This window comes from Lagenorhynchus albirostris, chromosome 16 (genome assembly GCF_949774975.1).
Source record: "Lagenorhynchus albirostris chromosome 16, mLagAlb1.1, whole genome shotgun sequence".
Taxonomy (NCBI): Eukaryota; Metazoa; Chordata; class Mammalia; order Artiodactyla; family Delphinidae; genus Lagenorhynchus; species Lagenorhynchus albirostris.
In genome coordinates, this window is record NC_083110.1 from 28,451,361 (window position 1) to 28,468,712 (window position 17,352).

At 46.3% G+C, this 17,352-nt stretch overlaps 1 protein-coding gene across 1 annotated transcript in view; it reads right to left on the bottom strand.

The window, feature by feature from the left end:
- The window catches only part of KCNMA1 (potassium calcium-activated channel subfamily M alpha 1), a 728,670-nt gene that overhangs the window by 51,781 nt on the left and 659,537 nt on the right, over positions 1-17,352 (bottom strand). The window contains exon 21 of the mRNA XM_060126951.1: positions 15,975-16,167. Coding sequence (XP_059982934.1) covers positions 15,975-16,167 — 193 coding nt within the window. The remainder of the gene's footprint in view (positions 1-15,974; positions 16,168-17,352) is intronic.

Sequence of the window (17,352 nt, forward strand, 5' to 3'; positions counted from 1 at the left end):
TATAGATTAAGTGTGAAACTTCAACCCTGACATTCTCATTATTTACTGTCCTTCCTTGTCATTAGAACCAGGGTTTGATTGATTTTCAAAATTTTTCCATTTCCTATGCCAATTAGGCCTTCTGAGACCTACCTGCCCCCACCTCTCTTGATCTCTCCCATGCACACTCCCCTGGTTTATTTCCTCTGCTCTTTCTGGATCGAGACGGTGTAAGGCTGGGGAACATGGAGACGTTCTTGAGTCAAAGGTCATTTCTCATATATACAGCATTTTCATACTGTCCATTATATACCATCCAAAATTCCTAGAAATCACCCTTAGGAGGCTGCCAGTCTATGGGGATTTAAGCTTAGTGAGTCCACAGCCCTGATATGAGGCTCACAGATGGTTACCTTTGGTAAAGAAGAGCCTAGGCCTGTGCTTCTCAACTTCGATTGCACACTGGAATCCCTGATGCCTGCACCCTATGCCCAGAGTCTGATTTACTTGCTCTGGGATGCGGCCTGCGCATGGCAGGGTTTAAAAGTTCCCCAGTTGATTATAATGTGCAACTAAGGTGGAAAGCCACTGGTCTAGGTAAACTTCTTGAACGTGTATGCAAATATTTCTGCATACACCTATGGGGAGGTAGGGGAGGGACAGAGAGAAGATGCATCATTTTACTAGGTATTTAAAAGGATCCAAAACCCCTTTCCCAATGAAGAACAAATCATTCCCAGGGCCTCAGGCTGAGGGCCAAAATTATTATTTTTTTTTGCGGTACGCGGGCCTCTCATTGTTGTGGCCTCTCCCGTTGCAGAGCATAGGCTCCGGACGCGCAGGCTCAGCTCTGCAGCATGTGGGATCTTCCCAGACCGGGGCACGAACCCGTGTCCCCTGCATCGGCAGGAGGACTCTCAACCACTACGCCACCAGGGAAGCCCCAAAATTACTTTTTTTGAGGGAAAAAGAGGTAAAGGAGGGAGGCCAGGTGCCACCTACCATCTAGTTGGAGCAGCATGAGCCCCACTCAGCCAGTAGCAACTCTGGATTGATGTCATTTCACCCAAATGTCAGGACTCCTGCCATAACCGACTGCCACCGAGCAGATGTGCGTGAGGTCTTCTGTCACTGAGCCGAGGCCTCGCCTTTCTGCTTCCTAAAAAGCTCCACTGAGTGGTACCACACTGGCCTGTCTACAGAGGGAAAATCCCAGTGGTCACTGTCAATCTGCCCGTATCCCTCCTCAACACTCTGTAGGCTTTTGTAAGTCTCCCTCACGTGGATTGCTCACCTCCCAAAGGTGTCTTGGTTTCCAACAGCATCTACTTCCCATGCATACCTAATGGCAAGCACAATCAACAGGAATTCTGCCTACTGGGTACAAATGGCTAACCCTAACTTGTTAACTGTTATTTTGGGGGACCAAATGAAAGAAAATGGTAAAACTATCCAATATTAATAACAAAAAGGCTAATGTTGCTTGATCTCTAACTACACCCTAGGTAATAAGTGCTTTACACCCATCCACTCAGGGCTGCCATGTATGGTTACGAAGGTCAGACACTGAACAACAGTTCATCAAAGTGGGCATCACTCATACCACGGAATGATATATTTGCATATTTATTATAATGTTTTTTCCTAGCAGATGGTAGAAAAGCATACTGTTCAAACATAATCAGTATATTACGAGAACTTTTCAACACATGGAAGTAAAGTATCTCAAAGAAAGGAGTGACTTTTTCTGACTCCCGTAAAGGTACCACACAGACTAGAGAAAGCCCTATATCTCACTTCTATCTCACAGAAATTTGATGAGCCAGGTACAATTAGTATTCTCAGTGAGAAAACGGAGCACAGACAGGTTAAATAATTTGCCCAGGCCTAGTAGGTAGCAGAGCTGCATTCAAACCCAAGTTTTCAGTTCAGGAGCCCTCACACACCATGATTAACCTGACTGCAAAATGCGATTTCCAAAGCCCTCCATGTTTTATAAAACCAATCTGTAGTCTCCATCTCCTTGGATTCACACACAATCCCTCACGGTATTTAGGTGGGGCTACTCTAACAAACCCATTTCAGGGATGAAGAAACGAAATCAGAGTGTTTATCCAAAGTCAGATACCACATGACTAACGTTAAGGAGGATTGAAAACTTTGCCCCTTGACCCTACACGAGGGTGTCATCCCTCTGACAGCCCCACTTGTGATTCACCATCATTAAGCAGAGAAACCACACCCATCTGATTAACGGGCCCTGCCCAGGTGACAGAGCACAATTCGCCAGCCCATGGCTGAGAGGAGTGAGCGCCCATCTCCACGTGGCCAGGGAAGTGCTGGGGAACCATTCCAAGCCCCCTAGAGCAGAAAGTAGAGATGTCTTCTGTACATTATTGAACTGTGAAGGTCTCAATGCTATAGCCTCCTCAGGCCTTGGGCTGGTACTGTGCAATGTACCTGTGATGAGGCCAGTAAAATATTGAGGCTTGGGAGCTATTAGCAAAGGTTAAGGGAATGGGATGATTTGCACTAGAGAACTCTTGGGCAAGTCTGACCATGCCTCCTCCTGACAACTTCAGTGCCTTCGATCTTTGGGACCCTTGCCCAGTACCCAGCTATCAAATGAATGGAGAGTGACTGAAGGCTGGAAGGAAAGGATGTGGTATTTAATAAAGGAATCAAACTGCTTTCTCTCATTTGAGGGCAAACTAAGACAGAGCAGACTGCAAACAAGAGATATGGGGATTAAATCATTTATTTGCTCACTCCACTCACCTCTACTAAGCATCTACTAGGCGTGAGGTGCTATGCTAAGCATTTAAGTATATTTCTGACAGTTGGCGGGAGCGGGGAGGTCAGTAAGATGACAGAAAAGGCCATTCTTTGAGGGTCTCTCCAAGTTAACAGTGACCTCACCTACAATCATTTCCTTTGACACCCTGAGATCCTTAAGTCCCTCAGCAATGTCATTAGTAGACATATAGCCAAGTGCCTGTCATGAATAAACCTGGCCTTTCCTGCTTGTGTGGCCTTCCTCACTCTGCCCCAGCCCTTTCCATCTGCCTGTAGCCCCTTTACTTACAATAATCATACCTATTTTCAAATTCAACTCCACCTACTCTGGAGCTACCCCGACCTCTGGACCACTGCAGCTCAGAGCAAATTCTGCCTTCTTATAACACACTGTGTGGTGACATCCATGGGGCACTTAGAATATCCAGTAGAAATTCTTTACAGGAGATATGGGATAAGACACTCCAGGACTACTATACTGCTTTTCCAGAACTGGGGGAATAATTTCCTCCAGAATTCCATGAAGTATAACCACTCATACCCTTAAATATTCTATCAATCCAGAACTACAGTCATTTATAAATCAGTTGGCTTCTTTGCAGGGCCATTTTTTTAGAAAGGGAAATAAAGGTTTTAGGACTTCACATGAGTTTTCACTTATAAAAGGAAGGGTAAAGACAAAAATACACCGGATGGTTTGTAGGCTCATTTGCTGGCTTGAGGCATGCGTGCTATCTTCATAGCATCTGGATCACATTCATGCCTCAGCAAATCACAAGTGACTCACACCATGCATTTTGCAAGGTACTCTGGAATGTTCCAGATCCCATATCTTTAAATATGGGCATTCAACTTGTGCCATACAACTTATTTTCCACATCTGTGTCACTTCTGCCCATAGATGTCCTTAGTGTCATGGTGGCACGGACCGTGGAAAGAGCAGGGACTAACCTCAGGCAACTTTCCTAAACTGACGCTCAGGAAAAGAACTGTTGGATCCTTATCTGGAATCTCATCAGGGGCCTCAGAGAGTCTGTGGGATGACAAGATTTCTTTCACCTTCCTCTGATTATACAACCGCACTTTCCTCCCACAGGACAATTTATCTGGACCATTTTTCTGAGCATAACATACAGCCTGAACTCCTAGGCCTTGAGGGCTAGAGTGGCCTGTTCATTCTCTGTCTTCCATGGAAACTTCCACCTGGAAAGTGGGATGAGGAGATAAAACCTGGAAATATTTTATAAGTTTCTGAACAAAAGAAAGCAATATCTGGGTCTCAAACTTTCCACCCTCTTTTTGGCAGCTCCAAAATCAAGTCTATATTAACAGGGGGGAAAAAAAGCTCAAGCAATTATACTGTTCACAGAGGGAGCTAAGCAAAACTCTTCTCCCAGCTCTGCTGTTGTTTGTATGGTTGTCGTAGCAATGAAATCAGGGACCAAGAGGATCCTAGTGCCTCTGACTGCTGGGGTGGGGAGGGTAAGGGACCCACAAAACAGGGATGCCCAGAGACAAGAATATTCAAAACAAAGTCAGCCCTTGACTGCAAGAAGCAGCTTGGGAGTCTGGCATGCCTTGAGAGCTTTCCTTTCACTGAACGTTTGTCCCCAGGGATGCTTCCAAGACCCTGAAAAGCAGATGTATAGATTCAGGCCCATTTTCATCAGAATAACACTTGTTCTCTTTTATGTGACAGACTGATGTAGTGAGAAAAGCACAAGGCTTTGGAATCAGATAGTTTGGGGATCTGAGCTAAGAGACTTTGGACAAGTTGCTGAATTTTTCTGAGCCTCAGTTTTCTCATCTGTAGAATGGAGATAAATCACCTCTGCCTGAGGAGCTCATCGGGGAGATTAAATGAAATATTGTCTATGAATGTGCCTGGTGCATGACTCACCTGAAGAAAAAGGGGGAATTATAATCTTTTAGAAGGAGCCGTAACTAGGCATACGAGCTTCGAGTAGCAGAGCAGCTCACGAAAGCCTGATGCTGGGACAACGAGCTCAGTCCCACCCCAACTCCACCCCACATCTGTTTTCTGTCTCTGAAGCTCAGATTTCCTCTCACTGCAGTTGTCCCAACCGGGCACAGCAGAAGTGAATTCTGCTAAGCAGGCCATTGGAGGGAATAGGCGATACTGTCCGTTTTTACTTTCTCTTCCCCAATCCACTCCTCTGGTTAGACCTCCATTTACGGAGGGCCTAAAAACCTCCATGGGTTCAGAAAGTAGCCCTCACTCCTCAGTCTCTTGTTACAGCTATTGTCGTGACGGTGGTTGCTTTTCCTTGTTTCCTTCACTGGGAATCTATTGCCAGACTAGTAGATGGCAGTCTTCAGAGCATCTCCCATGTGGTGAAATATGCTGTGTAGGAAAAAATCTCCCAAGTTGAAGTCATTTAGAAAACGGCTGCAATGGCTGCTTTGCTGAAATACAGCTACCCCGCTGTGCTCAGATCCATCTCATGATGTCTGCAGAAGAAATGGAACAGGGCAGACCCCTTTCTGTACCTGAGACCCGCTCGGAGCCCTAAGCCAGATTTTCTTTATTGTTTAGTAAGCTCTTTTAATGAAATGTACTCCTCTTATTATAGAGGACTGAAAATAAGATCTAAATCACAAACCAATAAAAGAAAGTTATTGGGCTGGGTATCTAAAGTTACTACCTAGAGGCTACTCCAGTGTGGTATTTATAAAGCTCTAAACAGTTAAGTATAATTGTCTTTCTGGTTTTTGGGATGGAAGCCAACAGCCCTTTCAGTTACAACTGAAGAAAAATATTTTAGCGCTGAGCTTTGTTCATTGGGTGGGTATAAAGAGGAATGGCTTCTCCCCCCGCACCAGCTCAGAATTGAGAGAGAATATTGTGGTAATGAAATGTTATATGGGAACAGCTGAAAAAAGGCTTCTCTGATTTCAGGGAGGGACAATGTGTGTAGGATATGTGTATAGGTATGTTTGCAAGTGAGAGCAGCCCGGGTGTGCAGGGGGTGAGGCTTGGGGGAGGGGAGGCAGGGAGAAAACTGGGATGGGCAGGTGTTGAGGGGTGACATAGGAGTTGAAGATGGGGGTGGTCTGTCAAATTAATGGAAAAGCCAGATGTGCAGCTGCTCACCCCAATGCAGGCCACTCCCCATGTTAGACAAAGACAGTGCCATTCTGGAAAGCTTCCACTAAAAGACCCATTATGACCCCAATTTCGCCAGACAGCATAGGTCTCCCTCTGGAGTAAGAATGTAGATCTTCTAAAACACAGAGCTCTATGTCATCAGAATCAAGAAAATACCAGAGACCCTCAGTTATAAAGGACCACAGAACTCCTCTCATCTACTTTCCCCACCATCACAAGGATCACGCCAGGAACTTCCATTTGGGAGACAGTCATGCAGTGATAGGATGCTCACTACATGTTTAGGCAGCCTTTCTTATGTGGGATTAAAATCTGGTTCTCCTTAATCATTAGCCATCGATCCTGGTTTTGTTCAATGGAGCAGCAGAAGACAGCCCTTTTGGTCCCCCAGCCCCGTGCTCTTAACCGCTGGGCAAGTGACACGTAGTCCAAGCATTTCCCCATCCTGGTCGCCCCCGTGGCAGCCCTGCCTGTTTGTCAATGTCTTCCTTCAAATCTTCATAGCTCTTGAGGCGCCTCCTCTCGGACTCGCCAGGATGAAACAATCACTGCTCCAAACAAATTACACCTGTATCAGCAAGGTTTATCCAGCTTGTCTTGAGTAATTATTTGAAACTTAATGTTCAGCAGACTTCATTCCATTCCATCCCATGGATTTTGTCCCAAAGTTCCAGTTTAGGAAAGGTCCTTTTGAATCCTGACTCCTGTGATCCAACATAATTTAGAGATCTTAATTCACATGATCTCCCCCATATATAAAACGGAAGTCACATTTTCTTCCCTGAAACAGTAAGAGCTATCTCAGACTTCAGGATGTACCCTATGCCCCCAATTAATGCTGTCTCTCCAAGGACTACAGCCATACTTCCAAAGAAAAATGTCATTCCCTACTTGAGGCTCTTAACCTTTGTTGAAATTCAGACAAAGGAGAGCGTCCGCTTATATGTGGACATCACTTAGTGTAACTGTGCCTGAGGGTCAGAGAGGGCTGTAGGAACTAAGGTGTGTGTGTACGTGTGTCTCGTGCTTGTGTGCCTGTCGGCATGTTCATGTTAAGTCCACTATAACTTCTTTAAACTTGTGGTTGTAAAGAGGCATAACATATAGACAAATTAATTTAGAGGAGGCAAGAGAAAGCAGGCAGCAGACATTTGTCCCAAAGTTTGAGACACATGCTCCTCCCTCCCCAGGAGCATTGGGAACTCAGCTCAGCTGTGGCTCCGTGGCTTGTACCAATGGTTCCCTCTGTCCTTTCTAAGATGGTCCTCAGACTTCTGCCGTTCAACTCTCTTTCCTTATCCTCTCCCCTGAGGCTCTTCTCGGCCCCTAGAGCATGGGCCATGGGGCGGATCTCTAACTGTGACCCTTTCCTGGATTCAGGACTTCATTTCCACCCATCTGTTTTTCAGATTCACCCGGATTTTTCCACCAAGTCCACGCGGAAACGAATCACAACTGAAACCCAACACAACCAACACTACTTCGTTCTGCAGCCAGTCCCTCCTCTCTGCAGGCTTCTTCCCATGAGCAGCCACTGTCCTCCATTACCAGGAAGGAAACTCACATTCACACAGTCTGTTTTATACCTACTCATCTTACACTAGGGCCTCCCCTTCTTTTTCCAGTTCCAGGTTCCTGGTCTCCTCCTGGGTAACCACTGTTCCTACCCAGTTTCCCTGCATCCTCTTCTTTCCCACTCCGAACAATGCTTCACTGGGCTGCCAGGTCAATCTTCCTAAAGTTCAGGTCCAATCCCATCACTCTCTTGCTTTGAAACCTTCCGTAGCCCCCGGTGCCTACTGAATTACGTACAGCTTCCTAACTCACAGACTCATTAAAAATTATTTACAGCTTCCTAACTAAAAAAAAAGTTTCTCAATGCCCAATCCACACTTCAGCCTCCTGTCCCCCTGCTGCCCAATATACACACTGTGTTCCTGCCCAACTGTACCCACTGCTGTCCCTCAAACATGTCCCCATGTACCTCTGCCCCTTTTCCTCTGTTCTGCTCTCTGACTGCAGCCAGATCTATTTGTTTCCAACTGCTGAAATCCTCTGCTTTTTTCCCAGAGTGTCTCTCAAACCCACTCTCCTTCTCTTCCTGTCCCTAGTGTTAGCCTCCACAGATGGTAATTCTCCCATGGGAATCAACCAGCATTCTAAAGCAGAGTCATTTATTTTCCTAGGAGGTTGCAAAGACCGGGAATGTGCTTTATGACCCCTGACTCCACAGCAGTGTCTGCCGTGCAGAGTCTGGGCACATGACAGGTGCTTAGTAAATGTTCCTGGAATTGGACTGACACCTTCAGGACAGGTAGCATGAATCAGATGAATGCAGATATAACAGGAAAAAGAACAAGAGAGGAACCCTAACACCAGCATCCACATTTAGCCCAGGCATTGATATACACCAGCTCCATCTTCTTGAAGAGACCCAGGCACTGGGAGGGGCACCCTGCTGGCTCTGAAGGTGGGCAACGTTGCTGTTTAATAGCTGTGTGGCGCTGGATCCCAGCCAGCCCTGCCACCTTTCAAAGGCTGTGGTCAAGAAGAAGGCCTATCCACAGGGCAACTAATATCCTTTACTTATCGTCTGGAGACATGTGACAGAAACAAGATGACAAATGTAGCCAGCTGGGCAAAACCAGAGCCTGGTTTCCCACTGCCCTCCCTACCCCTTTTCTCCACTTACGGATTTTCAGTATTGGGAAAGCTAATGAAAATCCATAAAAATATGAAAGGAAGAAGGTAGACCAACAGGTTTAAATAACAGAATAGTTACAAAGAAGCAAATGATTTAAAGGTTAGGATGCCCAGGAAGCCAGGAGACTCAGGTTAAAATGATTACTTAGCTTCTCAAAGCCTCAGTTTCTTCCTCTTTACAATCAAAATAGTAACCCTCTTGCTTCATACACTTCCTCTGGGGACCACCTTGGGCAGCGGTTCTCAAGCCTGGCTGCACCTGGGAATCATCAAGGAACTTCGAAAACTCCTGATGCCCGGGTCGTACCCCCACCCCCACCAGCTAAGTCACAACTGCTAAGGGGCAACCCAGGTGTTGATTTTTTTTTTTAACATTTCTCAACTGCTTACAACGTGCAGCCAAGGGTGAAAACCGGTGACGTAAGAAATGCCCGTTGTCTTGGTTGACAAAATACCTACCACATAACAGCGGGAAACATTCATGAAGCATAAGCATTATTATTATGGCTGATGGTGGTGGTGCTGGTGGTCGTGCTGGTCATGGTAGTGGTGGTGGTGAGGGTGATGCTGGTGAACAGATGGGCTCTGCTTTGGGCTCAGAGTCCTTGTGGAGAAGAACTGTTTTAGCGTGAACATGACCAAGGTCTGTTCTGGCTCTGCAAGGAATATTTCATTCTCTGAGGTCATCACATCCTTTCTCTAATCAAACCTCCCACCCTTTGGCACTCTTCTACTCCACGAGCCCGTTCTTTGACCTCGCAGAGATTTATTGCTTGCTTCGTTTTTGGCCTCTCTGCCTAGAAGCCCCAACTCTGGTTTAACTTCTCCACCTACCGTCTTAGAACCTGGGACACTCATTTTAATATTCTCTCAACAGCACCACGGAATCCTTTGCCTCCTCCGAATCTCCATCCCAAACTAAAGCCAATTTCTAGTTTCTGTGCTTTTTTTGCAAAGCACTGCAGAGAAAACTGCAGGGCAGTGCTGACTGGTTTTATCATGGTTCCCACCCCAGCTGGTTCTCACCAATGCTCATGGTGCTTTCACCTAAATCCACTCTTTTCCTTACGTGGTTCCCATGGTGTCCGCTCTGAACTTTTACCACATCGGTTCCCTGTCCCAACTGGCCCACTTAACTCCTCAAGGAAAGCCAAGTTGGTTGCTTCATGAAGAAAGGAGGGGCCATCAGACTGAAGTTTCCTCCAGCTTCATCTTCCCCATCCAGCCCTCTGACTCAGAGGAACAAGGATCATTCCTTCTTTTTGAAAGGACACATCATCTCTCCTGCTTCTCTCTGGTTCCTTCTTTATCGTTTAACAACTCTCTCCTGTAGCTTCAAACTTTTCCCCTCTACGGGGCTTCACCCTAGCCTACCATAGCCAACAAATATGGTGTATTTCTCCCTCTTCTAAAAACAAAAAGGAAATCCTTTCTTTGACGAGCTCCTCTGAAATATCCTATTTCTCTCCCTATCTGCACTTTAAAGAGTAATATAGGGTCTCCAACTCTCATCTCCCATTAAGGTTTGAGTCCCCTGAATGCTCGCTTCTACTGGCAACAAGCTACTCAGCTGCTCTTGCTAAGATCACTGGGAACTTCCTGAGGGTCCAATGCACTGTTGCCATTTTTAGGCCCTCATCTACTTGACTTTTCTGCAGTATCCAACAGTGCTAATCACTGTTTCCTTTCAAACCAGTTCAGCCCAGCAAATTCTTCTGGCATGCCAACTCTGTGTCAGGTCCTGTTCTAGAGGGGCTGGGGACACGAAGATTAGCAAGGTGAGGAAGAGTCTCTGCCTCTCAAAGAGCTCAGAGTCTGCTCAAGAAAACACACACAGCGAGAAATAATTAGGATACATTCCAGATTGCGACTCTGGAATTTGTTCAACACTCTTCTCCTTTATCTTCATACCACCCACTCCTACCCCCCAAAATCTGTGTCCTCAGCCCCTCTCACTGGATTCTCTTCCTCTGTTTGTCCCTTCAAGGTTGATGTTTCCCAAGGTTCCACAATGGCCCCTTTTCTCTTAGTTGCCCTGCCTTGTCTCCCTGGGAAATATCCACTCTCAAGGCCCACACACTGTCCATCACCAACGACCTCCAAGTCTATAGCTTCAAACCTAACTTTATCCCTGTAACCATATGTTCTTATTTCTCACTGGATATTCTCCAGAAAATTTCAATTCACATGAACCAGGACCTAATTGTTTTACCTTCTGCCCCAAGCTTGTTTCTCCTCCTGGGTCCTTTGCGAACTTAATCATTTTTACATCCACCCCGTGGCCAACCTCGAAACGCATTCCCAATTCCTCATCCTTGCTCATCCATACCTCCTTCCCACCAACTAGTCTTCGACAGCTGTTCTCTCTATTTCAAATCTATCTCAATTTCTGTCTTGTCCTCGCAACTAACATAACTAAGTTGTCCTGTCAGCCCTGAGCTCATCCCTTCTAGTCCATTGCAGTAGTCCTCTCATATAGCTCATGCCACCATCTCTTTCCACCTCTAAACCATGCTCATATTTTTGTCTGCTATCTTTCTAAAAGATGGATTCAATCATCATCTTCCTATAAATCCAAACCCTTAGCAAGGCAGTAAGCCTATACTCTACACCTGCACTGTCCAATACGGTAGCCATTTGTGTCCTGCGTGCTATAGTGCCTGACACATAGTGGTCACTCACTTATTCCTCTTTCTTTCCCTTAAGACTTACCCTTACTGGAAGGTTAAGCAGGAAGAAACTATAAATGCTCACTTCATAACTCAATATAAAAGCATAATGGCAAAAAACTAAAAATAGAACTACCACATGATCCAGTAATTCCACTCCTGGTTATATATCTGAAGAAATCGAAAACACTAATTCAAAAAGATACATGCACCCCAATGTTCATAGCAGCATTATTTACAATAGTCAAGATATGAAACCAACCTAAATGTTCATCAATAGATGAGTAGGTAGAGAAGATGTGGCATATATACACATACGCACGCACACACACACACACAAATATTAGCCATAAAAAAGAATGAAATTCTGCTATTTGCAACGACATGGTTGGACCTAGAAGGTATTATGCTTAGTGAAATAAGTCAGACAAAGGCAAATACTGTATGTTATCACTTATATGTGGAATGTAAAAAATAAAACAAGTGAATGTATGTAACGAAACAGAAACGGACTCACAGATACAGAGAACAAACCAGTGGTTACCGGTCAGGAGAGGGAAGGGAAAAGGACAAGATAGGGGTAGGGGATTAAGAGATACAGACTTTTGATACTATGTATAAAATAAATAAGCTACAAGGGATACACTGTACAGCACAGGGAATATAGCCAATATTTTATAATAACTTTAAATGGTGCATAATCTATAAAAATATTGAATCACTCGCTACATTATCCACCCGAAACTAATAGAACGTTGTAAATCCACCATCATACTTCAACAACAAACAAAGCACAATGGGAAATTCAGTTGCATGATCCTTCCTTTCAGGTTCTGATTCAAGTGGCTCTCTTGAGAATAGGCCCTTCCTCCCTCTGTTCACCCTCCTTTCCAAGATCAGACTCGGTTCTTGTCTTTTAGAACCACAGGGAGGGAGTCTGGCAAGAGCCACCGTTGTACCAGCTGATTTAAATTGAAATGTTTTCCCCAGATAAATGCGTGCTAAATAATACACCAGCTCTCCAGCCAAAGGGAAGTGACAGGCGCTCTGTAAATAAAGGCACTTAGTTGCTGGTAAAGAGCTGTAAAGTGGTTCTGAGCTGATGTATGCTGACCAGCAAGAAGTGGCGTCACCTGCTTTATATAATTGTCACTGCAGGCTTGCCTGCTGTATACTAAAACTGCATCTCATAGCCCCAACTGTCACATCGGATATACCGTCCAGCATGGGGTACGCCACCTTTCTCTGTAATTGTTTCTGACAGTCAGCCATCACATTTCAGATCTTTTCAGAAAGTATCTGGTCCAGAATCCCTAGGCTGGGCCAGTCCTGACACCATGTGGGCTAGAACAGTGACACTAAAAGGGAATGTGAAAAGAGAAGAGGGAAAAGGGGTTTTGTGAGTCTAGGAGAGCAAATAACACGCAGCGGCGAGTGTCTGAACACAAATCCCAGTGGAGGCTCTACCTCCTCAATGTGAAGACACATTTTCTTGTTTCGTTTCATGTTAGAACAACTCGCCATAAGGTTGCGTGAATACTCTGGCCCAAGAGTACACACATCTGTCCTGGGTCCACAGTTCTGTCCTGCTGTGTTCTGGAGAGATGGTAACATAGCTCTCGAGACAAAACAAAGGAATGGGTTTCATAAGGACTACAGAATAAAGAGTGATGAAAGGTGGGGTGTCAGTGGCCAGAAATCTCTGTAGTTCCCTCTCATGGGGAAGTTAGATTTGTTCCCCGAAATGAAAATAGTAAGACGAAATCCATTTTTGTATTCTGTAATTCCAATCCACTTGGAGTTTGGTCATGCCAAATGCCCAGATGAAGGGTAACAGAAGCATTTGAGGACAGTGGGCGTTCCGGTGGGTCACAAGGGTCTCAAGGAGGGGAAGCAGCCGGGAATCTCGGCTCGTCCATCTGACCCCATGGACTGGGATGAACCTGAGGCGTGGGCTGTACAGTGAGCAGCCGGACGTGAACTTCCAACGCTCACCCATTGGAAGCAAACTTCCAACGCTCACCCAGGGAGGAAGCAACCTCCTGTGTTGATGGCCACCACTGGACCACTGCTTTTTGGAAGGTCAGAGTGTCACCAAAGGGGACTATTAGAAACCAAGGACAAGAGAGGAGCAGACAGAGTAAGAAAACGATGGGAAATATGGACTCAGTGGGGCTACAGCTTTGACAGTCTCTCACTGAGAGCCAAACAGAATGCTTGCTGGCTACTGGGGGATGTACACTCCACTCCACCCCAATGCCAACCAGGAGTCTCTGAAAACCACCACCGGCCTTGGGCACATCCTCTGCCCCTTCTGGTGTGCGTGTGTGCGCGTGTGTGTGTGTACAAAACAAGAGCCCTTTTTTTCTTTTTGCAGGAAAAAATGAGTTCTCTTTTCCTTTCTTCCTTCTCTCCCTCCAAGACCTACTATTCTTGCTTATTCCTGTGATAAAAACAGTAAAGAAGGCTTTTGAGAATCGAGTAAGTGTTTGAAGAGGGGAGGGGAAGCATTTTTTACCAGTTTGGCCATCAAAAGGATCTGACAGGCGGGGGTAAGGTTTAAGAGAGCTGGAAGGAACACCTATGTCGGATGCATATGTGACTATATTATATGTTGAGATTCTAATCTAGGGCCTTGAAAATCACGATTATTGAATTGCGAGGAAACAGGCATGCTGGGGGAAGGGAGTCTTTTCCTGCCCCCGCCCCCATTTGCTTCCATCTCCACCTGGAGGGAGCACCTCCCCTGCTTCTGCTTCTTTCCATTCCCTCTGCTAGCTCCTGCCAAGAGACGAGGAGCATCTAATGGGGTTGGTCAGTGTGTTCACTGGACCCAGTGCTGTTAGCGTAAAGATTTATTGTGGCTTAAAGCAGTGCACACGAGTCACCTGGGGACGCTGTTAGGATGCAGATTCTGACCCGGCAGGTCTGAGCGGCATGAGCGTCTGCATTTCTAACAGTCCCTGGGTGATGCCCATGCTGGGGTGTGGGTGGGAGGACACACAGTGAAGATCAACTGCTTAGGGGCAGGAACCAAAAGCTAGCTTGCCTCTTCCCCCTCCAAGAAGGCCAGCTAACTGTCTCCTCCCATCCTTTGTCACCTCTGCTGCCTGAGCAGGTCGTGCAGGAGGCAGGAAAGAGTTAAGGCTCCTTTCTTAGGGCCTCGGCGCATTGCTCTGTCCTGCGGGCACCGCTGAGCAAACGGAGACCAAGATTTAGATTTGGCAGAGAGGCAGAGGAGGCTGGAGTGGAGATGTCAAAACCAAGCTTCAGGCTGTATCAGCCAGGGTTACGTCAAGAATAGAAACCACTCTATTCCAGGTACGGCGAAAATTAGAGGTTGACACAGCCACGGGCAGGGCTGGAGGAGCAAACGTCAAAGAGGCCACCGTTAGCCATTTCACTTGCAGCACCAAGGGGAAGGTTCTCCTGAACTTCACCAGAAGGTGCTGTGAACCTCAGGACCCTCGGGGAAGCCCACACACCAGTCTCCATCTCTAGCAGCAAAGCCAGTGGTTCTCAAAACTTTCCCCGAGAGCTGCTTTGAACCCTGCAGCTGCCTCCAAAGATCAAGACCTGCTTTTCTCTTCCACCTTCCAGACCTCGCCCTCCTGCCCCTCTCTCACTGGCAGACTCCAGCCCAGAACCAGGCAGACAAGGGGCTTCTGGAAACTACTGTTTCAGGCTTCGCTGCAACGTCGGGGGGACCTTAGAAGGAGGTGGTGGTCACGCTGAGTTGGCGAAAGATAACGTAGCACGTAGGTCTAGGCGGCGGGATCGAGCGAGCTTCATCGTATCCGTTAGATGGTGCCTCACAGCCCAGAGGCTGTAGTCTTTGTGGGCTGTACGCCCTCTGTCTTTGCTCCTGGAATGACGGCATTCAGGTTCCTAGCAGGCACCCGATGCCACCTATCCAGTAGACCGCGTATGACAATGACCCTGCAGCTCATGGCAAGCCCACACAGAGGTGTTACTCGGCGGAAAGTGCTTCACGTCCCACCCTGATGAGTGACGTGTGTGTTGCAGGGTTTTTGCAGTGCCGCCTCTCTGAGACTCCTGGACAACATCTTTACTTGGAACCCTCTGCCCAGGGTCCCAGAGCAAAGGACAGGGAAGACCAGGGCAGAACAGAGGTGGCAGATGTGTGGCATTTAACACTGTCATGCCTCCTACAGAGAGCGCATGGGCTGACACGTGTCACCTTCTGCTAAATGACTTTCAGTGTCCATATACTCCCCACCCTCCAGAGACCACTGTCCCTCGGTCAGCCGACAACAACGCAAAGCTTAACACCCCCACGCAGCTATAGCAACGGCAAAGCTTAACACAGGTCGATGGCAAAAACAGATGCTGGGGAGAAACGCTGAGAACTGTTCAGCCAGCGTCACCTCAGTGCTCTGGCATTTAGCTGGCGACCCTGGGCCTAAAGCCACTGTTTGCGAAGGCTGAGCGGGTGGCACTTAAAGGCTGGATTAGTTTTGGGGAAGACAGCCTACTGAGAGTGTGGGCGTTAGGGTCTCAAGCCCGCTGCCCAGGCTGGCAAGAAGAGGCAGCAGATGCCCCTTGGAAAGCCGTGGCAGCCACGGTGTGTCTCTCTACCAGGCAGGCTGATGCGTGCCTCTATGGATTACGGAGTGAAGGATATCCCTCTTGCCAGCCCCTGTCCCCCGTAGGCACGGCAGAGAGGCTGTCCTTACCTTGGGAATTAGCCTGCAAGACCCCGATGCTGTCATCAAACTGCATAGATTTGATGTTGAGTGACGCCAAGATGCATTCCTTGTCCTGCAGCGAAGTATCATCAATATTATTCTGATTGGCTGACAGGATAACGCACATGTCACAGAGGTTGATGTTGACGGCCCTTAAATCAGCCCGACTTAACGGCGTACCCTTTGGCATAGAGGAAAGAGAGAAAAAAAAAAGGAGAAGCAAAAGTGAGACTGAGGGACAAGAGGGAAAGAGGGGGGAAAAGAATAAAAACAAATTAAAGATTGAGCTGGAGCTTTGGGAAATTATTTAACAAGCATCTTTTTTATGCCTTGACATTAAGCTGGCCTAACTACATTCAAGGGAATAGGAGCTGTGTGTTAATCTAAAGGGTAGTCGGTGCTGATGGCAGCATTTTAGGGTTGCTCTCGATACTCAATCAAGCTATTACTAACTAACGAGGGAGAGGAATTATGCCATGGTTCTATATCTTCTTCCTGCCTGGAAATTGTCTTGATTTAAGTAACTGTCCTGTGGCAACCTCTGGCTTTCAGAATGTAACGAGGGGGTGGCTTTCAAATGCCTGTTTATTTAATAGCAGGTCACTTCTGTCTCAGGCAAAAAGACAGCAGCTCCAACTAGAATTCCCAAGGCAGCCAAGAGGAGATAGCCAGGGAGCACAGTGTGATGAGGTGGGGCTGAATTTGGAGGATGTGGGAGCGAGTGGAATTAATGTGCATCTTGCAAGGGGGATATGGAAAGGGGTGACGCTTCAGGTATATGATTTGAATGCATATTTTCAGCAAGAGAAAAACAAGGAAATCACCTAACTGTCCAAGAACAGAAGCATGGTTAAATACACTATCAGATATATATACAATGGAAGTCTATGTGGCAGGTAAAGGGATTGAAAGACCTCTCCGTGTAGGTATTGCCTTGGACGCATCTCAAGACAGAGGAGCAAGTGAAACAAATAAACAAAAAAAACAAGTTCTAGACAATTCAAAAAGTACGATTTCATTTATGTAAAAAGAAACCCACAGAATAGAACTACATACGTATGAATGTATTTATAAATGTACGTACACTCAGAGAGAAAGCTCAGGAAAAGTACACACTAAACTAATAACTGTAATTACCCCTGGGGAGGGAAATAAGATTGGGGGTGAAGGAAAAGTTTGCTTTTGACTTGATATACATCTGCTTTGTTTGAATATTTTATAACAAGAACATACTTGTATATTACTGGAGTAATTAAACATAAATAAGCCAGTAAACAGATTTTTAAAAAAATCCCATAACAAACAAAAAACGGTGGAAAAAAATCCCCAGATCAAAGAGGTAATGACAGAGGCCAGGAATGCAGCC